Source organism: Pomacea canaliculata, linkage group LG5, assembly GCF_003073045.1.
Source record: "Pomacea canaliculata isolate SZHN2017 linkage group LG5, ASM307304v1, whole genome shotgun sequence".
Lineage (NCBI taxonomy): Eukaryota > Metazoa > Mollusca > Gastropoda > Architaenioglossa > Ampullariidae > Pomacea > Pomacea canaliculata.
Window position 1 is genome coordinate 32,957,800 of NC_037594.1, and position 25,882 is coordinate 32,983,681.

The window sequence follows — 25,882 nt, forward strand, 5'->3', positions numbered from 1 at the left end:
TTAGCTACATCTTGCACTTTTTGGTTGTGTCTTTTCAATCTTTGGCTCTCTATTCAGTATTTGGTTGTGTCTCGTATCATCAATTCACCAAGACAAATGTATTCACATGACTGTCTGATATTTGAGCCAATGTGTCCACCCACGCTGGTCAGTTTGCATGAGTTAGAACATACTAGTGCACTTAGGACATATGGGTTTTACGATTTAGCACACTGTGTTCACCATTGCGTTTGAGTATTTTATATTTTGTTTTGTCTGTTGTCCTGACCAGGTACTCAGCTTGTTCAACTTTGACAATTAGCAGTGAAAGAAAGGATCGGTTTTCAACTTATTCATTTGTTTTGTTGCAGATCGATACTGATTTCCAGGAAACGGATATAAAGGAAATGAGAAAACGGAAATCTATAATAGAAACATTACCAGAGCAGTTTTATTTGTTGGACATGAGATTTATTAGACGTGAGGCTAGTGAAAAGGGGAACTGTTGTTTTTCCTCCGTTCTTGGGTCTTCAGCTATCTGACTGACGTCTGCAACGCATGCGCACACTGTCTTTTATTTTGTTCTTCTGTGGTGTCCAATGAAAATTCAGTACTTCAATAGCTAACTGCTATAGCTATAGTAGGTAAAGCGAGTGTCTTTCAATGCGGACTTTGCAGATTCATTATTTTTATGGATCCCTTTTATTTCTTTGGTTTATATGCTTTATTTTTCTGGATTTTGTGTGTTTGTAAATTTTAACTTGTTAGCCCTTGTCTTCTCTACGCAGTCCGTCGAACACCCTGCTTCGGCATCCCACTGCCGACAGTCAGGCTGTGGATGGGGCGAGTACGTGCGTGGTGCCACTCAGCTTTGAGTCAATGGATTCTCTTAAAGTTAATAACTGGAAACTTCTCGATGTCCATCTAAAAGATATTGGCTTGGCCATGTTGTGAACACATCATCAATCTTTTTGCTTCGTCTAGTCATGGCGTTGATAAGTGAACAGGGCTTATCTAGGCGTGTCCTGGAGCACAATACCTGGTGACCATAGGGCTAGATGCAGCTACACAGATGTAGGCACAGCAAGAGGAATCTAGACAAAAAAAGATACGGCATGCTGCAAGAGACATCGAAATATTTCTTGGTGAAGCTAGATACAACAAAATACAGTCAGACATGTCGACAACTAAACACGGCCAGATAGAATAAGACAGAACACGACCTTAAAAACATTGACTCCATCCATTGATGCCATTATTATCATTAAATTCGAGAACAATAACAAAAACCTTTCACAACAATTTTCTTCTTGAGAACTTAGTATAAGTAGGATCCTAGAAAAGCAATCTTGACGACCCGAAGACATTATCGTAGCTAGAGAAGCATAACAATCTTTCTGTAGCTCTAACAATATTTTATGAGTTCACACACACACACACACGACTCATGCATACACGTGAGATATTTTTAATGCTACCATGAGATGGGTTAGGGAGATGAATCCATCTGTATCACATGCTCAGGCAGTAATGTGACCGTCCGCCAACAATGGAGTGTAGATGTCTCTTCAGAAGAGCCTCGATGTCTGCACGCGGCAGATTTAATGAACATCAGAACTTACTAGCTTTGGAAACGTAAATCCTCCTCTAGCCCCTCCCTGCAACGGTTGCTTGCGAGTTGCTCCTCCATGACTGATGGTCACAGACAAAATAAGGCAACGGCTTCCAGCAGCTCATCGGCTGCAGCGGGGCGAGAGATGGAGAGACATGTCTGCAGGCACGACTGTCTGGTGTGCAGCACCACACGTTCGCCATCTTGTGTTGATGTCGGTTTGTGGAATATTTTCCGCTTTCCTTAAAACAGCGCGACGACCGCTTAATGGAGCGCTATGGAGCACGCTCTTGGGCCTCATCAACAGAGTGGAAAATATGGTGAACCTGTGATAAATGACCCACTCACAGCAGTCCACAGCAAGTCTCCTTGCCTCGAGTAGATGAGGTGCTAATTCGAAAAATTAATTTCCCGCACATGCACGCCAACTGGGTTTTCTGTGAAAAGTGGGGGAAAACTCACAGTTATGGAAGGAACGCCGGGTGTTCTCCTTACCTACCCACATCAGTGTGGCTGAATCGTGAGGATAATACATGTTTATTGTGTTAACAAAAGAGATAGTAATGTTCCTTTGTAATGTTCAAAAATTGAACTAAACATACGGTCACACCTGACACACCCATACAAGACTTACACTCCAACTTAAGCCCCATCATCCAGCAATGATTATCTCTCTCACACACATCACCAGGTTCATTTGTTTATTCTCTTCAAGAGTGCTATCGTAGTTGGTGTGATCAACTTGGTAAAAGCACTCTTCTTGGCGACCAGTTGCTTCCATGTGCGGCTGACAGGTAGCATTTTTAATTGTGATATAGTGGGTGAGGGGTATGCGATGATGCCGATAGCTTCTAACCTCAAGTCCTGGTGCACAGACCACCTAATGGCCTTAGAGGCAAGCCAGTGATCTTGCTGGTGGCAATCTTCATCATCCTCTTCAAACAACTCTTATCTTTGATGGCTACAACGCGGAACCACACTGACGGTTAAACGTTAGGATGGTGTCGATGAGGCTGAGATACAGCGACTGAAGTGCAGGGCCGTTTATTGTATCTGATGGTATTTGATTCTACACCACAGTCGTCACAGAAGTAGGTGTAGGCAGGAGTTTCTGTGAGTTCTTCGTCAGACTAGCTGTCAAAGCACAGTTACCAGTTCGTGTCCCCAAACAGCCACACGGGGCGGCCATCTTGTCATGTGACCACTGCTTACTCTCTAGACTTGTCTATAGCTTTTGGTTGAACAGTTTTCACTTGTCGTCAGCATCTCGGGATAATGTAAACCGTCTTGTGATTGGATCTGCCCAAGAGAGGCCTGCCTCTGCTTGCATAAACATTTGAGGTGGAGTTGCAATATTTGTAGTATTGAATACCGGTCAAGCACGAGGAAGAGTAGGTCAAGCACATGGAAGGTCGACCAGCAGTAGAAGTACTGAAAGGAGTGTGATTCAAACACTGATTCAAGCACTAGGAAGGAGGGTGGTTGAAGCACTAAGAAAGAGTTGGCCAAACAGTAACACGGAGTGTCGACCGGCACTAGGAAGAAATATAATCAAGTGGAACAAGCGCTGGCAAGTTCACTGGAAAATCAAGTCTAAGAATACTGAGAGAATTATCTTGCCATTCTGTCTACAGATGCGAATCTCACGGCCTGCAAAAGTCTAGTCTGTTACCACCATGTTCCTGACGACGACGACGACGACGACGACGACGATGATGATGATGACGACGACGACGACGACGATGATGATGATGATGATGATGATGATGATGATGATGATGATGATGATGATGATGATGAGAAAGAAGAAAAAGAAGACAGCAGAAGTTGAGGAAAGAGCCACAGTAATAACATCAACAGCCACTAGCAACAGTGCAAACACTACACATACAAAAGAGGAGGCAAAGTAGCTATCACCTGGAAATATCCAATCCACCTTAGCTTAGCTACTTCAAATAAAAACGTGGGCTTTGTTGTCAACTGAAGTTTCACATTGTTTATTAACGGTGGATCCTGTGCTGCTGAAAACAGAGCAGACCATTTGCTAATAATGTGTATGTAGCAACGTGCTAATACAGAAACAGATGGCGAGCAGAGAGTCAAGCTAAGTTGAGAAATGTTAGGCTTTGAAGTTAGAGAACAGTGGTGCATCTTTTTCCCTTTATTTCCTTTTTGTAAGCTACGTGTTACCACTTGTTACTGGGCTTATATACTAACATAAATATTGACTACAGAGAACTTTCCATTCGGTTAAACCAGCCATGACACACCCTGCCATCCGACTTTACCTAGGAGGTCTAAAGCAAACCTAACAAGATGGCTTTTCTTTGATATAATTCTTAATTCATCTGTACCAACAGGATAATGAAGACCATGTGATCTGCTTATCTCCACATTTACAATTATTGTATTCTTCTGTAAACGTGTTTTTCCCTACCAACAATCACTATTTACGAAACTACAAGTCGTGTAAAGAGTAGAAGACAAAGTGTTTTAGCCCCCAAACACTTAATTTCTGATCGGACTGAAACCCAGCACAAAAATACTCTGTGAACAGAAAAGCATTTGATTTGATGTGTTCACAGTTTAACGGTCTCTTAAACTTAACGACTTCTCAAAGTAAAGAAGTTCCAAGTGTGTAGAGGTCCATTGCAGATATGTCCAGTGCCTCTTGGGTAGATGTGGATCGTTAGCAAGTCTTCTGTGCTGAGCGAAGCCGTATACGGGTGGAGCCAGCAGACTGTTGGCATCCCGGGGACGCTGATCACAGAAGCGAGTCTGTGCCATCAGCCATCAGAACTTTGCTTTCTTCCTGTGCGAGGTCTGGTTGTGATAGTGCTTTATGGAGAACACGGCTTCTCTCACGTCAGTTGAAAGCTTGACCTTTCACCCCTGCAAATGAAAGAGAATTAAGTTGTTACTTCACTTCCTTCTGTTCGCTCAGGGCAATCCTTCCACGATGGCAACAACTACAGCGTGAATGCATACAAGTTCAAATTGCTCCCTTTCAGTTCTAGAAATGTCTACATTCATGTCAGACCACCTGCACACTTACCTTTTGTGTGTCATGACATCGCGAACCCTCTTCTGCTCCCTCCATGTAGCCCCATCCACTCTCCGTGCTGTCCGACCGGTTTACCCTCCCTTGAAACTGTTTCTGTTATTATCGGCTTCTTTGGGGGTCTTCCTATCTGTCATTCATCTATCCACCCGACCCTCCATGTCTGGGGTGCTGAGAGCATTGCTAGGGTGGCCTTGTCACAGAAAGGCCGGGTGTGTTCCAGCAAGTCTGAGGAGGGGTAGCTGTGCGATAGAGATACCCTCCTCTAAGCTAGGGTAGTCAGTTGTTACAATATCTTCTGTTTGTCTCTCCTCAGAAACTCACTGCCCAGCTATCAACGATTCTCTGTACTGCTGGCCACCTACACCTGCAAATACAACCGTCTTTGGTCCTTGTCCGACCAGCTTGGGGCTACCCGATCATGCGATTGCTGGATCAGGTAAAACACAAAACAAAATATACAGGCACGCACGCAAGCAGACAATAACAGTAACAGTAAGAACAATAACAAGAATAATAACAACGAACGAAGAAATAAACTGTTTGAAGTATACGGCCATTTTCAATGACAGATGATACCAAAGAAACAATTTGAGCAAAAATATTATAAAAATAAAACAAAAATAAAAGAAGAACCCATAGAATCAACACGAAAAAAGTTAGACAACCGTTAAATATATTACACTTTGAAACAGTCTACAGGCTCCATCTTACATGCACAAACACACACACGTGACAGAGATAGGCAGAGGGACTTTGACAATAATTCATAATTACCACAGAGTTAGAACATTAGATCATTAGAACAGTCACGGGTTCTTGTTTCCACATTAATATCCGGGGCTAATGATTTTTTTCAGCAGGACACTCGCACCGCACGTGCTCGGCGGACGGCACGTGGTTGCATGGCAACTGGACCAACTACAGCGCTTGCCTGGACTTGGATGGACTGCGGCCTGTCTTCACTCCTCAGCCGGGCCTGGACCTGCAGGACGACTTTGTAAGTAGCATCACATCCTCTCGACTCCCTGGTCTTACCCTCTTTACCCTCTTTGCCCTCCTGGCCCATTCGTCCAGTATTCCCACAACCTTTTGGCACTGACCAATTCTACGCATGCGCAAACATCCTCACGCGGTTATCGACAATCTAACGACGTTTCCTCTGCTCAGTCATTCTGACAAAACAACAACCTACAACTAAACCCTAAACCCTACTTTAAACCTACTCGAAAACTTATGCTAGACACCAGCGTGTCTTATGCATACTTGTGTTTAAAAAGCACACATACACACATGCACACACACACACATGCACACACACACACATGCACACATACGCACGCACGCGCGCTCCATAGCAAGAAAAATATAAAAATCAAAAACGTGAATAACAAAGATGAAAAAAGTATTCTTAAGTAAAATCTAACCTTTGACCTTTGTACTCAATACCGTTTGCTCTATCCATTACTTTACAGCAGCTAGTCACCAGCTAATCCAGGCAGTAAACGACGGCAAGAAAAAAAAAAAAGAAAATTAGAGAAAGAGGAAAAACGATATGAAAGAGAAAACCTTTATAAAGTTGACCAAATTCTTCTAAAATGTAGAGCTCACCATTTTTTTTCAATAATCACGAGAAACGAACGGAACGAATAAAGAGACAGGAGGGAAACCAATTCTTGAGAAAGACTTTCACCAAACTATGACCAATACAGAATGATGAGAGAACTAAATTATTGGGTACATTTGGTACTATCACACTGTCACACTGTCACATTTGACAGTAAGTGTAGACAAGACAAGCAGGTCGGACTGAGGATGGAACTAATGGCGACAGTGTCGATGCCGTCTGTGCAGATTCGTCTGGCGGAAGCTTTGACCGAAATTTATCTGGCGGCCTGCATCATCTCCCTCGTGTTCCTGCTTCTCACTCTGTTCATCTTCTGCTATTTCAGGTGAGGCTAACATTGCATTATCACCCACTTGCTAGTTCAGGTGAGTCTAAGATAATATTAATTATTATGAGATAATTGTCACGACACTCACATCAGTCACCCAACACTCACTCACTCGTCCTGACATTTGTGCGTTCCTTCGTTTCCTGAGAAAAGACAAACTATACCTGTCTCTTGCAGGCCCTGTCTAGGGCAGGCTCAAAGACCTGTACTTTCAGAAAACATGCACACCAAATAGTTGATTGTGAGCCCTGTTAATATGAAAATGAGATGAATGCAATTACCATATATGTTTTGCTACACTTTGGAAGCCGACAGCTCAGTCACAGATACAGAGGTCAAAGGTGATGCGTCTGTGAGGATGAAAGTTTCAGAAGTTTGCTCTAGGTGAACATATGCTGTGAACACAACGATCATGAACTCTGTACATTGTCATAGAAACCTGCATGTTGTAGGCCTTAGAGACACTATAACCCAAAGGTCACAAGCAGCATGACCTGAATAGTTCGTGTCAATACGTTCGCTTCCTTCCTTCCCGCCATCACCAGACTTTCCTGTGAACTTTACCTTCGCAAAGCGAGGATCAGTATCAGAAATGTATTGTAATTTAAATTCAGTTCAGGAAAAAGAATGATTCTTCAGAATTCTGCGTTTGAAGCACACACTTGAGATACAGAACACAATCCTGAGGAAGCGAACTCACAGACACACTGTGGCCAAAAGCATGGACGCCATGGAAGGTCGCTCGTCCCACAAAGTCTTCACGACTTACATACCTTCCTAGGCTTAGTTGTTGTGCCTATTAACAATTTTTTAAAGGAATTAAGAAGGGATCTACATGAAAAATGACCAAAATCCGAATGAACTTTAGGAATCCTGGAGACAAAAAGTGATTACCGCCATTTGCTTGGAAAACAGCCTCCACTCCCGCACCTGCCGTGTCTTTATGGGAAATAAAGAGCAGCCATCGAGGAGTAATTATGGTATTCTACTATCGGGTAATTATACCATCCCAATATCCCCTTTTAGAAAATTCTAACTTATTTGTAAAAGAGCGTATTACTCATGCTCTTACTGTCACTTGTTCACACCCTTCCTTGCTATGCCCCACCTCCCCGTGACAATCATCCTCTTGTTTTTTCTGTCTTTATTCTTATTCAAAGTGCCTAAACTTTTTCCTATTTGAGGTCTTGTTTGTTTCTCCCACCCAATAATGTTTACTCCCTCATAATGTTCTGCATCTTGGACGCTGAATTCTGCTGACCCAGTCCGCGCATATTGATAAGGTCTGCTTGTTTCGCTACAGGTTAACAAGTGCTCAACAAATGAACAAGTTTTCATATGATTCAGTTTTACAGCATGTGATATCACGCGGTAATCCCACTATATATATGGCTGCCAAGCGAAGCGTTGCAAAATGTGTCAACAAGGCCGAGACATCATATCTTCAGGCCCAAATAAATACTTGCACCTCCTCCAGATCACCTTTTGATATCTGCAATCGAATTACTGGAATTAGCAAGGTGATGCCGCTGCCCACTGTCTATCCTGCTTCACAGCTGCCACAAGTGTTTTGTGACTATTTTACTAACAAGACTTCGGACATTCCATCATCCTTGGACTCGATATCGGTGCCTGACAGCATCTTCTATGATATTCTTCGTGGTTGCTCTCTGACCAAATTTCGACCAGTCTCCGATGCTGGCTTAAATGCGATTATTCTGAAAGCCAAGCCAACAACTTGCCAGTTAGACCCAATGCCCACAAGTCTTCTTCTTGAGTGTTTAGATATTTTACTTCCTTCCATCAAAATATTGTAAATGTCAGCTTGTCATCAGCTGTTTTCCCATCATTGTTTACCAATGCCCTGGTGAAGCACGTCTTAAGAAATCAACGCTTGATGTCAATGTGTTGAACAATTATCGCCCAGTTTCCAACTTGGCTTTTCTCTCAAAGATCATAGAGAAAGTAGTTTTGACACAGCTGTGGGTCTACTTACAAGAGTACCAGCTCATCCCCCATGCTCAGTCAGCATATAGACCTCCTCACAGTTCTGAAACTACTTTAATTAAAGTGAACATCTGCCCTTAAAGGTGGTGATGTTTCTGCCTTAACTCTTCTGCACCTGTCTAATGCATTTGACACCATGGACCACTCTCTGCTCCTTCATAGATTACAGCCCTCTAAGGGATTTCTGCACCTGCACTAGCGAGGTTCAACTCCTATCTCACTGATGGGACACAGACTGTGTTTGTTGATGGTCAGACATCTCGCCCTGCTCCACGTTATTGTGGAATCCCTCAAGGCTCAGTACTCGGCTCAGTTCTGTTTATTCTGAATATGAAGCCACTTTCATCTTGCATTCAGTCTCACATTTCTCATCAATCATATGCTGATGATACACAGCTGTACTGCTCCACTCCACCAGCTGAGTCTCACTCTGCTACCAGCACTATAGAAGTCTGTATGAATGAAGTCAAAGACTGCATGGTGTCAAAGAAACTTAAACTCAATGTTGATAAAACGGAAGCCCTCCTATATTCGAGAAGAAGAAATCCGTCTTCCCTCGTTTGTCCACCAAGTCACATCAATGTGGGTGACACCAACATCACCTTTGAGTCCTTCGTCAGGAACCGGGGATTCATTGTCACTGCAGACATGACTCTTGCTATACAAGTGACAGCTGTCTGTCTGCCTGTATATTATGACAAACAAGTGACAGCTGTCAGTCTGTCTATTATGATAAACAAGAGACAGTTGTCAGTCTATTATAATAAACAAGTGACAGCTGTCAATCTGTCTATTATGATAAACAAGAGACAGTTGTCAGTCTATTATGACAAACAAGTGACAGCTGTCAGTCTGTCTATTATGATAAACAAGAGACAGTTGTCAGTCTATTATGACAAACAAGTGACAGCTGTCAATCTGTCTATTATGACAAACAAGTTACAGCTGTCTATCAGTCTGTCTATTATGATGGACAAGTGACAGCTGTCTGTCAGTCTGTATATTAAGATGAACAAGTTACACCTGTCTATCAGTCTGTCTATTATGAACTACACAAGATCAGCGCCATCAGTCACATTCTTTCTACACACACTACCAACATCTTGTCTGTGTGCTTATTTTATTCAGACTTGATTACTACAACTCCTTGCTTGCTGTATACCCATAGGCTCTGATCCTAGTGTCGCCACTAACCTTCTCGATCGTTAGTGTTTACAACAATAATGCTCACTAATATTCCCAATCTCTAGATGTGTAATATTCCTGACAGACAAGTCAGGTCGATACACTTTCCCGTCCTGACACTGGCTGATCGGCAGACATCAAAGTCCATGGAGGTGTGGGTCACAAAACTAATTTTTCACGCAGCAAAGTGGCCGAGTCTTGAAATCTGTCATTTGTTGGGAAGTTAATTCTGGGCGCATGTTGTTTTTTTACCACACCCAAAGATGTTGTGGAGCCAGGAACTGCCTGCACTGGCTGCCCTCGGCCCCGGCGACCCCTGCACGTGTCGATACTCGCGCCTGGACTCTCGGGGGCTCTTCATCTTGGCCTTCATTAAGCTGTTAGCTTCCTGTGCTGCGGGGTAAACACGAGATTGTGCTGACCAGTCCCTACTCTCTCTCCTTCTCATGTATGCTTCTGCTCTCTTTCTTCCTGTTTTTATTCTCTCGTCCTCTCTTGTTTTGTTTCTTTTTCTTTCTTCGGTCTTTTTTTCCTTCATTCCCTTGCTTCATTCATTTCTTTCCTCTCATTTTTTGCTCTCTCTCTCTCTGCTTTTCGCTTCATCCTGCTTCTCATTATCATTTTCTTCCTGATAATGTCAAGAGAGAGCGCGGAGAAAATGGAGAATAAAATATTAATTTGAAACTGAATGTTGATCACTGCAGTTAGAATCTGAAGGCTAATGGCTTTAGTCTGCAAGTGAAAGGTGATGACCACAAGCTGCGGCCACATTGTCTACACTAGACATACACAGGAGCGATTGCTTTTAGTTTTGCCATCTCCTGTGCTCGGAGCTTATGCCTGGCACTGTGACTTCTTTCTCCATGCTGCTGCCGCCACCCGTGTGTGGGAGTGGGGTGGGATGTCCGACAGAGGGTCGTGCGGCTTCTGCTGTTCTTCTTGCATTAGCTTGTTGTTTATACAGCCTGGTGATACAAGTGTTGATGTGTGGTATTTTTATGTATGTGTGTTAAGGAGGTAGGAAATGGGAGCCAGCAAGTAAAGCAAAGCGAATGTAAAGAGGTGAATGGCGTCTAATGGGATGAATGAAGGGATTAGAGGAAAGGGATGCAAGATGCAGAGAAAGAACAGCGGCGCCAAGACGAAATTTGAACCTGGAACATCCAATCTTCATTGCATCAGCCACAACAGCCGAACGGACTAGGATTAGCGACACTTATAACCTGACCCGCAACTACACGACTGTTGATTATCTCTATATCTCTATAACCAATGTTCGTCTCTATATCAAATAGTAAGATTTATATCTAGATATTTCCGGTACATCGATGTATACCAGTGGATCCTTTTAATGAGGCCGGTATATCAAACAGAAAGCGGCTTCATGAAACACACTCCCACACAAACCACTCGCCATCCGCCACTTTTTTCGTTTCCTTTCATCCAAACGATTTAAAAAGTAACAGTTTGTGATCAGAGCAACCCAGGTGTGCGCCGAGAAGATTAATGAGGTAAAGTGGCTAGCCTGCCACAATAAAATCGTGTTCTTTTCATTCTTAGAGGTGTTAATCAGGTTCTAGGTGTCAACAGTACTACCTGACGCACCGCTTTGACCTCTGACATCACTGGAACACCGCACCCTCTCCTCCCCTTCCTTACCTCCAAGATTCTTTAATTATCCCTCTCCTCCCCCCACCCTCCAAAATAATGTGACTTTCTGCACTATTGACTGTTTGCCTATAAAATATTGTTTGAAAATATGTCCTGTAGCATTTTCTATTGCCTACCAATTCTTGCGGTTCATTCCTAGCAGCTCATAGTTGGGGGAGACGAGAAGAAACCCGGGAGCAGAGTGCTCCACACTTTTTTGTCTGTGTCAGCTCAGTTTCTGTCTTAACTAATTCTCATCTATCTCATAGTCTCTCTCAGTCACATAGCTCACTATCGACTATCTAAATACATTAATATATTGAAAAATTATTCTCCTTTGTTCTTTCTAGCTGTGTGTGTGTGTGATATAGAGGGACAGATTTATATCTCAGAATATTAATTCTTTCTTCCTCTTTACACATCCTGTTCTCTCCCTATCTCTGGCTACCCACACTACCCCTAGCCTGCAAATGGTCCAATTCTCTCGGTACCCTTCTCACTTTTCCTCAGACCCATAAACTTAGTTCAGGTGGGAACGTCTGGAGGAATGAGCCTGCGTGAGATAAAAAGTCTGATGTCTCAACCCGATACTGAAAAAAGTCAGAGAGAGAAACAAACAAAAGGACGAACAAGACCACTAGATGAGATGTGCGGCTGGTAATGTGCTTGAACTATTTCTTTTTAAAGGGTGATAGGTTAGTGTGAAAAGTAGACAATATTTATAGTAACATGATTTTGTTAATCTTTTCTTTTGTCATTTCTTGTGAGGTCTAATGCATCAAACGAAACAACATAAGTTGTACACAGTTAAGTTTGTGATCTCACAAGTATACACTGGTCCACACAAGTGTGTGATCTTACAAAACTCAGTTGTGGTGTCAGTTTTAACTATATTTATCTCCCAGACACTAATACTGACTATAGCTCCCCACCCAAACAACACACAGAGGCCTTCACGGGTCACTGGGGTCAACAAAATAAAAACTTACATCGTGCATCACGCACACAGACGCGTGCGCACCTAGAAGTACACGTGTAAGATACGCATACCTAAGTCTGTAGAAGTAGTTCAAGATTGAAAAGTTTACATCAGTTTCTTGATAGAAGGATTACAGGATTACAGACACTGCATTCAGTCCAGGTTGACATTCTGGACGTCACAATGGAAATTTACAAGTTAGGAGTCTGCCAGCCTGAGACCCAAACAAACTGCTAAACAAGATCGGCTTTCTCTCCTCTGCACCACAAACATCCCACCTTCTGTCCTCACTACAGTCGGTGCACCACCTACATTCCCCTTCTAACTGCTCTTACTTCAGTTCACATTCCCCTTTCTAACTATGGGTGCACCAGCCACATTCCCCCTTCTAATTGTGGGTGCACCACACACATTCTAACTGTGGGTGCACCACACACCTTCTAACTGTGGGTGCACCACACACATCCCCCTTCTAACTGTGGGTGCACCACACACCCCACCCTCTAACCACAGGCTCAGCCTGCACGAGGTCGAGGTGCAGCACGCGCTGGGGTCAATGACATGCATTACTGCCGCTGATTGCACAAGCGTCGGCAAACGTTGAGAGGCTTAGGAGCGAAATGACTGAGAGCTGGACAAGATAGGAGGACAATGATTGCAGGCGACTTCATTTCGACAACAGTCCACCCGGCGTTTTCCTTTTCTCGCTCTCTCTCTCTGTCCTCGTGTCTCCGTAAGCTCCTTGCCCGGACCTGCGCTATCTCCATCTGTCGCTCTGCGCGTGTGTGTGTGGGAGGATTTTGTATGTGTGTGTTTTAGTGTGCATGCGTGTGTGTTTGTATGTGCGTATGTTTGTACGTGTCTGTGTTCATGTCTGCTATCTGTGACTCTTTGTCTCACACGGCAAGCAAATATTTCAAACGAAATATTCTCATTAGAGAGGCAGTGCGGCTGTGTTCGACGCTTCCCGAGCACGTAAAATAAAATGTTATCAGTGCGTTTGATAGTATGTGTGGAAGAAACATATGTTCCAAAACGCATGTATTGAAGTATATATATCTTGTACCAGTATGCATATGCGTATGTGTTACAGTAAATACTGAATCACTATCCATAGACTGAACTATATGCTTTATGGTAAATATGCTTTGTAACATATATATGTGCCAGTATGCTTGATCGTTTCAGCAGGCATGCATGACAGGTCTACAGTGTGTGCATGTGTACCCATGTGTGTAGGTGTAACAGGTCTTACAATGTGTATATGTGTTCAAAAACTCTAAAGTGTGTGCATGTGTGTTAAATGTTTTTACGATGTGTATTTGTGTAACAGGTCTCCACAGTGTATACATGTATGTGTAACAGGTCTCTACAATGTGTATGTGTGTAGCAGGTCTGTAAAATTTGTATACGTGTAACAAGTCTCTACAATGTGTATACCTGTAACAGGTCTCTACAATGTGTATACCTGTAACAGATCTCTACAATGTGTATACCTGTAACAGGTCTCTACAATGTGTATACCTGTAACAGATCTCTACAATGTGTATACCTGTAACAGGTCTCTACAATGTGTATACCTGTAACAGATCTCTACAATGTGTATACCTGTAACAGGTCTCTGCAATGTATATACGTGTAACAGGTCTTTACAATGTGTATGTGTAACATGTCTCTACAGTGTGTATATGTGTAACAGGTCTTTACAATGTGTATGTGTAACATGTCTCTACAGTGTGTATATGTGTAACAGGTCTGTACAATGTGTATACCTGTAACAGGTCTCTACAATGTGTATACGTGTAACATGTCTCTACAATTTGTATATGTGTAACAGGTCTCTACAATGTGTGTAACATGTCTCTACATGTGTATACGTATAACAGGTCTCTACAATGTGTGTGTAACATGTCTCTCTCTACAATGTGTATATGTGTAACAAGTCTCTACAATGTGTGTAACATGTCTCTACATGTGTATACGTATAACAGGTCTCTACAATGTGTGTGTAACATGTCTCTACATGTGTATACGTATAACAGGTCTCTACAATGTGTATATGTGTAACAGGTCTCTACAATGTGTGTAACATGTCTCTACATGTGTATACGTATAACAGGTCTCTACAATGTGTGTGTAACATGTCTCTACATGTGTATACGTATAACAGGTCTCTACAATGTGTATATGTGTAACAGGTCTCTACAATGCGTGTGTAACATGTCTCTACATGTGTATACGTATAACAGGTCTCTACAATGTGTATACGTGTAACAGGTCTCTACAATGTGTGTGTAACATGTCTCTACATGTGTATACGTGTTACATGTCTCTACAATGTGTATACGTGTAACAGGTCTCTACAATGTGTATACGTGTAACAGGTCTCTACAATATGTGCATGTGTAACAGGTCTCTACAATGTGTATATGTGTAACAGGTCTCTACAATGTGTATACGATTAACAGGTCTCTGCAGTGCAGCCGCATCTCCATCCACAAGCACCTGGTGGTGTCTTTCATCTTCCGCTTTATTCTCATCCTCGTCATGGTGCTGCCCTACTTCTCACGCCCCAGCGCCTCCTACCGGGAAATTGTGAGTTGTGTAACTTGGGTGCATTGCCTTAGCTTTCAAAAAATAGATGTCTGTGCTGTTAGCGCTTCATGGGATGGGGTAACTCTATGATCTTAGCTCGTCATGGTCCTACTTCTCGCGTCCCAGTGCCTCCCACCGGGAAATTGTGAGCTGTGCAACTTGGCGTGTTACTTTAGCTTTCATGAACGACACAAGATAAACATCATTTTGAAACATGTCTAATCCATAAGTCTAACCTTCTTAGTAAAACCGCACGATTCTGTCATGGTTGTGGGCACCTGTACTTGACCGAAACCCGTGCCAGACATGGAGTTACGCGTCTTTACGGCCCAGCGAAGTGATCCAAAGTTAGACATCAGCCAGTTCGCGTGACCCCGCTGACCTTTACTGACTACTGTGATTCTGCTGCTGTGTCAGCCATGGCTGTGCAAGGTGCTGACTGCCCTGCTGCAGTACACGCTCATGTCTAACTTCGCCTGGATGCTGGTGGAGGGCATCTACCTGCACAACCGCCTCGCAGTTTGTGTCTTCCGCTCCGATGCCCCTTTCAAGATCTTCAACTTCATAGGATGGGGTAAGTCAGTGTTGTTAGCAACAACGGTGGGGTAAGTCTGTGTTGTTAGCAACTACAGTGGATGGGGTAAGTCTGTGTTGTTAGCAACTACAGTGGATGGGGTAAGTCTGTGTTGTTAGCAACTACAGTGGATGAGGTAAGTCTGTGTTGTTAGCAACTACAGTGGATGGGGTAAGTCTGTGTTGTTAGCAACTACAGTGGATGGGGTAAGTCTGTGTTGTTAGCAACTACAGTGGATGGGGTAAGTCTGTGTTGTTAACAACTACAGTAGATGGAGTAAGTTGGCGTTTGAGTGTTCAACATACACTTCAGAGGCTTCTAGACTGATAGCGTTCTTAAAAGTATTTCAGGCACCGATCTTTTCACTTGTCGAGTCCTGCTTGGGGATAAAATTTAAGCTACTGTAAACGATGTCTGCATTTACTTCTACTACACCAGACGACATCTGTAAAAGTAGCAAATCATACTTAAGTCCCGAATGTCATCTACAGTCCTCCTTATATTAAAACTGCTGAGTGTTGCATCCAGCCCGCATATACGAACTGATGAATGTTGCTAGCATTTAGTAAATACCGACATCCTATAGAATAAACATGTTGACTGTGGCAGGCATTTAGTAAATACTAACATCCTATAGAATAAACATGATTGTGGCAGGCATTTAGTAAATACTAACATCCTATACAATAAACATGATTGTGGCAGGCATTTAGTAAATACTAACATCATATACAATAAACATGATTGTGGCAGGCATTCCGTTTGTGCTGACGTGTCTGTGGGCGGGGCTGATGGAGACGTTCTACACTCGGCCCTGCTGGCAGCTCTACTCCAAGTCGCCCTTCTTCTGCCTTATATTTGTCCCCATCCTGGTCGCCCTCGTGGTAAGTCTGTTACACAGAGAGGAAGTGTGTGTGTGAGTGGGTCGATGGTTTGATGTACAGATGATCTACTGATTGACTGACAAAGGCATAGAGATACCTGGTTGAATGTTTTCACTTACAGGTATGTCTGTAACCGTCATAACTGAATATATTTCTAGATGCGACAGAATTATTATTCCGAGATCAGCTCTGTTTGTATTTAACGCCATGTGCATCGGCTTGCAAAATCACTCTCCGGCGGAGGGCGGTAAAGGAACTGCTTCTGTTGCTGAGGAAAGAATGCAAACCGCCATCAGCTGCTGCGATCTGTGGTGGTGGTACCAGAGCATCATTGGATGATCGAAGGACTTTCATACAGTACTCTGATGGAGTCGTACCTTCAGGCGTCTGTCACAGGACTAGTGTTTAGCACCGATTACCGCTGAGAAACTGCTGACATGAACCCATAAACCAACGCTAGATGAGAGATGGAGGCTGTTTACGTGTCAGGTTCCAACAGCACACAGACTTCAGACTGTAAATAAATCGTGAAACAGGCTGAGCTGTTTGTCTTGGCCTCCATCACGGTTATTCGTCCTCACGGCTTTCGTGCACGAGAAGTTTTACTGAGAACTTTTCTTTAAATCGTCTTCTGCTTTCCAGCGCCACTTCTTCCATGGACATACATTGGACGAACGCTCTCACAGCCGACTGGCCCAGTGAGCCACTCGCAGGAACCATAGCATCAAAGTCAGAGTCAGGTGCAAGTAGGTGGGAATGACGGATTCACATGATCGGTTTCATGGGCTGGAAGTGCTAAGACCTTTGTGCCTTTATTGAGATTATTGCGCTGAACTCGTAGTCTCCATATCTCTATGTCAGGAACAGTTGGTGAATAATCATCTATTGAACATCATCATGTCCACTCATTTATAGGACTGTAAGCATATGAAGTCATCTGTAGGAATGTCATTGGTCATGGCTCCACTATCCAGTATGTCTGCCTGTTTATAATAAGAATTTACTGCACACGATCTAAAGCAGAATGTCCACGACAGTTTGATGTGGTGACATACAGAGACTACACAGTGCTGTAGTTACCTACTTCTGTCACAATCGAATCTTCAGCGAATTTTGTTAAAAGCGGTGTATACATTGCAGGGACACGGGCTATAGTGGAAACCATGCTTTCAGCCTCCTGCCACATTAGACCTAGTTCAGAAAATCCTCCGATGGCCGCGTATCAAATCATTTCAGACATTTCCTGTAATAACACAAATTACTTCCAGACCTGGCCATGCAGCACGCCGCCTCAAACACCGGCTATATTTGGAGTTTGATGGAAGTGGATTCTCCTAGGTTTTTGACAAAGCTTTCATCTACCAACTGTCTCGCTTTAGAACTTATTCAGGACTTAACTGAAAAGCAATCTGTGGGATCTGCCAATGTCACGAGCGGAGAGATGAGATGCTCGCCATCTGTCTCCACATTTGACAAACACTTCCTCCCCTGGCAAGCTTACTCCGAATGGCAGTCATCATTTTTACTTGAAAGTTCCTTAATGTAACATCTCAGATATTATAGATTTCTGACAAACTGTTTGATCGCCGCGTGGAAGCGTTTCCACGGTAGAAAACCCAAGATGCCATCGGTTTAAGCACTCAAACCATCAAGCCTACATTGTGACAACGGATACAATTATCTTGAATGATATTTGTTCTTGTTTTGTTTGGAAGAAGTAAGCTTCACTTTTCTTTGATGACAGACATGTGCAGGACACTCAAGGGAGGAAATGCTAGTGAAAAGGCCAACTAAAAGATAACAAAGAGAGCACGGGGAGATAATTCCCATAGGAAACATTTCTAACACATTGTTATCTTTGTTATCATCCTGCCGTTGTCATCTATCAGAAGTGGCGGCTAACTCTTTGTCTTCTTTGTCGTCTGCAGATTAACTGTGCATTCCTCGTCAACATTATCCGCGTCTTGGTTGTCAAATTGCGGGCCAACAACACCATCGAGTCCAGAAGGATCAGGTAGGACCTTGTCTGGCGGACAAAAGCTGAAATAAAACTGTCATACAGGGAGCTTTCTTCGCATACATGAACTACTTAGTTACATCATCTTTTTTGCTCAACATGCTCAATAAATTCTCCATTAAGTTGTCCGACTGAGCTGTTACTGGAATAAACTGTCTTGTTATAGGCTTTTATTGTATTAAGTACTGAGATGTGAACAGAAAGCTAGCAGAAGCCATCAGTCAAAAGTTAATATAGAGCTTGAAATGACGGGAAGATGCAATGGAACTGATGGTGTTGGAAGGAAGGGGAAGCGATAAATTCCGAGGCTATATTAAGAGCGGGTTTGATGGAGGGGCTGGTTGTGACCTGGCAATTCGCTGGCCGCTATAAGCAGTTGATTTTGTCATACTACAGACGAAATCGATACATTTAGGAAGATAATATTACCGCCCGATACGTGGGTCTTGTTAAGGAATTAACTCATGGGTTATATAAAAAGAATCTGTGTGCAGGAAAGCCATTAAGGCCACCATCATCCTGTTGCCGCTGCTGGGAATGACCAACCTTCTCTTCCTGGCACAGCCAGCCGAGCAGGGGCCGCTCCTCGTGGCCTATCGCGTCATCAACGCAGTCTTGCCCTCGTGTCAGGTTAGCGGTGATGGCGAGGGTGAGCAGAGTGCTGACGGGGAGGGGAAGCTGCAGTCAGGGATGGTCTTGCTAGTGTGAGGTGGGAGGAGGGCGTGGGGATGTAATCAATTAGAATGGTGGGGGTTGGGGTGGGGTGACAACGTGCATGGCTTGCCAAAGTTTCCTTAGTTCCAGTCAATAGGCACATGTCGGACATCTGCTACGGCGGGCTGCGGTTAACATAAATCTCTCTCCAAATTGACCAACGGAGAATACCGTCGATCGCACACTAGTTCCGGTTTGAAGTAATCCTGTAACGGGCAATCAAACGACAACATTCACTTCTTTCTCTCAGACATTCTCTCCTCTTTGTATGGTTGCGCGTGTGGGTGTGTGAGGGTGCTCACGCGCATGCCTGTAAGAGCTGACAGTTTCTAAGATCGAGACCAAGATAGCCGTGTAGAGATGTCACGCAAGCATCACACGCACATAGGATAGAAAAGTCACGAACCCACACGCCTTAACCTCGAATAGAAACATCACGTGATCATCGGACCGCTTACAAATAGCGTATAAACGTCACATACGTAGACGTTAGTGAATCCTGGCCACTGAGGACTTTCTGCGCGCATTCTACACACTTGCTTTTGTGTCTGTCAACAGAGCTACCGTCAAAGTCACTTCATCCACTTATATTGAAGACTATTTTGTGTTCCGTGTAATAAGAGTGTAATAAACATAATGGTAATAAATGTTTTGTTATCAATAAATGAACTTTATTTATAAAACATATCAAACCAACAATTTCTTAGGATAATATTTTAAAATATATTTTCTTTAATAATTTCTTGTGACTGAAGAATCGATTTTCCTTGGTTAGAGATTTTTAATCGCAGTTATTTATTTATTTTTTTTTACAGGGAATCTTCGTCTCTGTCTTGTACTGCTTCATGAATTCTGAGGTAAACACCGACTACTTCTACCTTATACTTTATGTATGAATCTTCTCTCCTTGAAACTGGTCTGTATGTCGACAGTAGCATTGTGGTGTTTGCATTTGAGTTACGAATATTTCTTTTTCTGTACAGGTGCAGAGTGTCATTCGTAAAAAGTGGAATCGCTTCCGGGTCAACCGCGCCATGAATACGAGGTCACGGCGGCAAGGTTCGCGGACCTCCTCCTTCTTCCTGTCTCAGTCTGAGGTAGACCTGTCTTCCTGTCAGTCTGAGGTGGACCTGTCCTCCTACCCTAGTCTGATGTATACCAGCTTTCCTGTCTCAGTCTAATACAGACCATTTTCCTAGTTGCCTGAGATCCACAGTAGATTGTTTTCTTGTTTATCTGATTCGTTTTCTAGTCTCAATTTTTGAGAAACTCGTTTTGTTGTCCCACTCTGAGGTAGGCTTGTCTTCCTGTCTCATTCAGAGGTAGACCTGGTAACGTATGGAAGGCATGCCAGCACTGTTTCCAGGGTGGCCTCTCGCATGAGGCCCGCTCGCCGTTTGTAGTCCAGTCCACGCGCATGTGCGTCACTTCCCCAGCTTCCTGCACGTGGCCCACACACCTCTATGTTTGCCGCTAATATTTATGCCATCGTGAAAGTACAGCAGACTACCTGTCCGTCTTGCACTGTTGTAGTTTCTTAGTGTGTAGACATTCAAATGCCTTTTTTCCTTAAAAAAAACAACAACTTTTTTTGTTTGCTTTGGTTTGCTGTGCAACTGATGGCTCGTTGGTAAACAGCAGCTCGCGCATGAGTGGGAGTGAGTTTGTGGAAACCCCTGCCCTGGCTGCTTTCATAGTAAATAAACACAAAGTGTGATAGACAACCTGGTGCTTGCACCTCACGTCGAACATGCTGGAAGTAGTTTTCTGTGTAAGAGAGAACTTTCTAGAAATCAGAGCATTCCCTTGTCGCACTTTAGTCTCAGAATCTTCCCATCATGCAACTCTATAAAGAAAATCCATAAGGAAAAAATCTCTGCAAATCTATCGAGAAGCAATGACCACTACTTAACTATTTGTTTGTACTGTGCATTTCCTACTTCTACCCGTATATACTTTATTTGACAAGACAAAAATCTTAAGTCTTTAATTTTCTGTGTGCTCTTGTCATTGTTTTCTCTCTCCTTTATTTTGTGTGTGAGTATGCTTATGTGTGTGAATGTGAGTGGGAAAGAGTGTGTGTGAGAAAGAGAGAGGTGGGGAAAGCTCGATACCACCGCTGATTCTCCTTGTCAACGTCCCTGTGAAGGGTACAGCTTCGAAACTCTTCGGACATTGTTACAATATTCCTGGGTTTGAGCAGGAACCTGAATACTGGCCCCAGTGAACCGGGTATGTTAGCAAGAGTTCACCTCAATTCTCACTACCCACGTCAACATAAGTTGCAGGGTAACCATACTACAATACTTACACGTCGATCATCTAGCTTACTATGTGGCTCATGAGCCCCACCCCTACTGTTACCCGAACACAAAACTCGACGTGTGATGTAGCATATACAAATAACAGATGTATTAAACATAAAAGATACAAATACATAAAACAGACTTGTCTAGGGGGAGTTCCAGTGCTATCCGTGCTAAGCATATTTCCACTATTCCAGTGCTGCTACCTCTCTATAAATCAACCATTCTCTCTCACTCCCATCAATTTAGCTCTGATGTTAAAGGTGTTTTGGTATTTGTGGGTCTACTAAGGTGGTTTGGTATAAGAGACCAATACTTCACGGCACTCCGATGACTTTCCCTCGAAAGTGTTTTTCTCCGCCTGTCCGTCGTCCTTCCTGCCCGATCTGCCAACCTCGTCAGAGAGCGACGACTGGTCTCCTGGCGACACAGAGTCGAGCCTGTCCCAGTCTTCGACTACTGATCTGCCACGTACAGCCGCCGAACGAAACCACCTTCAAGCAAAGTTCTCCGGTCCCAGCGGACGTTCTTCTCCTGTGAGAACGACGACTTCAGGCGGCATTGGGGTCGAACGTCTACCTCTCACAGGTAGTGCTGGTCCTCTCACAGGTAGTGCAAGTCCTCTCACAGGTAGTCCTGGTCCTCTCACAGGTAGAGCTGGTCCTCTCACAGGTAGTGCAAGTCCTCTCACAGGTAGTGCTGGTCCTCTCACAGGTAGAGCTGGTCCTCTCACAGGTAGTGCTGGTTTTCTCACAGGTAGAGTTGGTCCTCTCACCGCAAGTCCTCTCACCGCAGTGCAAGCTGGTCACGTAGCCCCTTGTCTTTCCACAGAGACAGCAGGCAGTCCTGACAGTTCCTCGTCACTGACTCGTCCCCTTGCTCAAGGTTCTCTGACCCAAGCGTCCTTCCTCCAAAGTCTTGCCCTCTTGGCTTAAGACCAGTCTCGAGGTACAAGTGAAGTCGACCTTAGAGATGCTGAAGTCACTTTGACTGATGCCCAGTTTCACTAAGTTGGGAGTGTCACGATTCCGAAGGTTTTCCAAGTTGCTCCCTTCCCTAAAGCGTTCATGAAAAAACAAAAGCAGCGACCTGACCACTGATGTTTTTCGTACCAACATTGTTGCACATGAAGTGAATCATAATAATGAGGTAAATTTTAAGAAACGCGCAAGGAACGTCCGTTATGGAATAGACAGGACACCTCTACCTATACAGGACACCTCTACCTATACAGGACACCTCTACCTGTACACGACAGGACACCTCTACCTATACAGGACACCTCTACCTGTACATGACAGGACATACGCGGCTCCTGACTGCGATCTGTATTGCTGTGACTAGAGGACAGTCAGTGCCAGGCAGGCTGCGTGTGTACATGTTGCAGGACTGTTCACACATTGTGGCGGAACTACGGCTTCACCTGATATATAGCAAGCAAATTTTTAAGTTGATAATTCTGTATGGCACTCGAAGAATGTTATAAATATCTAAATGACCCTCCTGCTTGAGAAAAACGTGTATGTATTTTTTTATGTATTTTATGTACATTGTTAATGTATACCTTGTACGTGTATATCGTATAAATAATGTGCATATATATGTACATCATGTATATCTCCTTTGCTCGGCGTAATCTTAATCTGACATCTTCTTTTACTAATGGCTGCGGTTCAAATGTTTTGTTGAACCCTGGGTTGAATGTCTGACTTCGTCACAAGAAAATGTAAGGAGTAAATCGGTAGATGATTGCCAGATTTCTTTTGATGTGATGACAGTGCTTTTGTGGTTATTTTCTTTTTCATAATCCAGGTAAGTTCGGAAAGTTCGCGGAATTTTTATTTCCACTTTTTTTTCTAGGAACCTGATTGGTTGTGGTATGTTCGACGGAAGTGCTTGAAGCTGAGAGATATTATTAAAATGATGATTGTACTTCTACAGCAAAATGGAGACATGAAAGAGTCATGCTACTGTTCTGAATGTGAACAAAAGTCTATTTTTTCTTTATATGCGATTGGAAAAATACCATCATGTTTTATCACTTGAACATGTGGCCACTTGGTCTGAAATCATGTCGGCCACTTGAGGAGTACCAGGTGAACCTTTATGGATGATGCTCCACGAAAGCTCACGGCAATAAGAATTTTTACATTCACACCAGTGGCGCGGATTAGTTCGTATCTCCATTTTTTAAAAGAAAAATGAGGGTTCAGACAATTCATTCATATACATTCTGGCTTCCGATATTACAATAACAATCACTCCATCTTCTGGAACCAAAAAGGTTCAGCTCAAAGTTCAGCAAGTTTTCCTACCTCCCTCCAACCATCATGTGTGATGGGCTGCTTGTCTATCGGTACCGCTACAACCTTGATATCGTCTGTAAACAAGCCGACAAACCTCATGAATCTCATTTCCTCTCTAAGTGTTTTGTGCATATCCGGCTCTCCAAATCCCCATACACAGAGGTTAATATACGAAACACATTGGGATATCGTCGTCACATTGCAGACGAGGTGGTTCAAGTGAACTCTATGTACTATGACCAGCATCAGCAGAGACAACTACAGCGGCAATAGTGCCACCACCACTACAACCTCCACTACTACTTGGTTCTGAGGGTTCCTTCCCTTCCCTGAGTAACTTGCATTTTTCTTTGTTTAGGAGGAGAGTGTAGGGAGGGGACAGCAGTATGACACAGAGCTCACGTGTAATCATCGCTCGTGCACTGTGTTCATATTTTCCTGTGACCACACTCTGCAACAGCAATGAGCTCTGTTTTTTATCTCTGGAAAAAAATTTTACTCCCTAGCTTTATGAAGTATACAGCAACCCACAATCCAATGTAACCCAACTGACTGGCTGTATGTGTACACAGTGTGTAGTTGAAATAAACCACACTGACCGGCTATATATGTACATATTGTGCAATACATGTGACCCACTGACGAGCGAGTTATGCATACATTGTGCAGCACGTGATACACACTGACAATATATATATATGTACATAATGTGCAGTCCACCTAACTTATGCTGACCGGTATATAATTGCACTGTCCTTACTCTATAATCTGCATACACTGACCAGCTGTATGTGGACAACAACTTTATAGCCCGTGTCTAATCACTTAAGTTGTTGCAATGGTCAATACTCCTATTAGTCATTATTTGTTTTATCTTGTTCATTATGCTCTCCACAGCTGTGTGTACTTGCAATCCTGATTGTTGCACGGCTGTCTGCACTGGTCTGTCTTCCACAACTGCTGTTAGTAATTTAGTAATTCATAGCTCTGTAAACCTCAAGCATAACCATCTGTTGCTGCCTCTGGGGTCTGTACCCACCATCCTGTAGCTGTAGCCAGATCCCTTAGGTCTGAACCTCATATTAATGCTTCTGGATCCAACAGACCTTGTCCTCCCCAACCCCATCCCCACCCACCGGTCACTGATAGAGCGGTTGAAGGGAGACAATCACTGACGTCACGTTGCCCTGCTTACACGTGATTTCCTGTGTTGTCTGCTCTTGTCTGTCCTGCAATATGTCAACACATCAACCAGTAACAGAGGAATAGATATCGTGTCTTAGCTTTTTCTTTGCTACGGCAATAGTATGACTTGGTAAGTCTCCAGCAAATGTTGAATTTTCTAGTGTGTAGTCTGCCTTTCTCACAGACTCTCCTTTCTGCATTGACAGACTAGTGCACGTGTGTGCATGTGTGTGGTGTGTGTGCATGTATATGTGTGCAAGTGTGTGTGTCCTTGAGTGCCTGTATGTATATAGGTATGTGTACGTATGTATGCATGGGTGTGTGTGTGTGTGCACGCGCACGCATGCTCTGCGTGTTCTGAGCAGTAAAGTCCCAGACATAAATAGCCGGACACGTGCACTGTCACACTCCTAAATACACTCATGGACTAACGCTGTCATGTCAAATGAACACGCACACGGATTAACACTGCGTTTTCAATTCTAAGTTCATGAGATAAAGCAGCATGGACAATGAGCAGTGACCATAGGTATCTGCACTGACAATATTGTCTTCTGTGTGTCTACATGCATGTGGGTGTGTGTGCGCACGCGCACGCACGTGTTTATGTGCATGACCGGGTGTCAATGAGCGAGAGGGGCTTGATGTTATTCTAAAACAATAGCAACGCAATGACCATTTGTTTCTTTTTGTACTCATAGGGAAAATCTTTAATGGATACTCCACTTCAGAGGTATGGCTCTACATTTAAGCTTAAATCTTTTTTTTTTCCTTTTCGGCCGGCAAACGACTAACATTTTTATTTATTTATTTCAGATGCTAACATCTATTTATGTGCGTGCAATTTGTCTATAATAATAACTGCATGCTTTG

General features: G+C 43.4%; 1 protein-coding gene across 4 annotated transcripts in view; it reads left to right on the forward strand.

Moving 5' to 3' along the window:
- The window catches only part of LOC112564779 (PDF receptor-like), a 52,755-nt gene that overhangs the window by 24,044 nt on the left and 2,829 nt on the right, over positions 1 to 25,882 (forward strand). Inside the window, exons 2-12 of one of the 4 annotated variants that reach the window (XM_025239848.1) lie at positions 4,969 to 5,091; positions 5,513 to 5,652; positions 6,507 to 6,604; positions 14,897 to 15,023; positions 15,441 to 15,597; positions 16,351 to 16,481; positions 18,410 to 18,495; positions 18,993 to 19,128; positions 20,028 to 20,069; positions 20,196 to 20,309; positions 25,711 to 25,742. In XM_025239848.1, coding sequence (XP_025095633.1) covers positions 4,969 to 5,091; positions 5,513 to 5,652; positions 6,507 to 6,604; positions 14,897 to 15,023; positions 15,441 to 15,597; positions 16,351 to 16,481; positions 18,410 to 18,495; positions 18,993 to 19,128; positions 20,028 to 20,069; positions 20,196 to 20,309; positions 25,711 to 25,742 — 1,186 coding nt within the window. The remainder of the gene's footprint in view (positions 1 to 4,968; positions 5,092 to 5,512; positions 5,653 to 6,506; positions 6,605 to 14,896; positions 15,024 to 15,440; positions 15,598 to 16,350; positions 16,482 to 18,409; positions 18,496 to 18,992; positions 19,129 to 20,027; positions 20,070 to 20,195; positions 20,310 to 25,710; positions 25,743 to 25,882) is intronic. The other 3 variants (XM_025239851.1, XM_025239849.1, XM_025239850.1) reach the window with 3 other exon arrangements.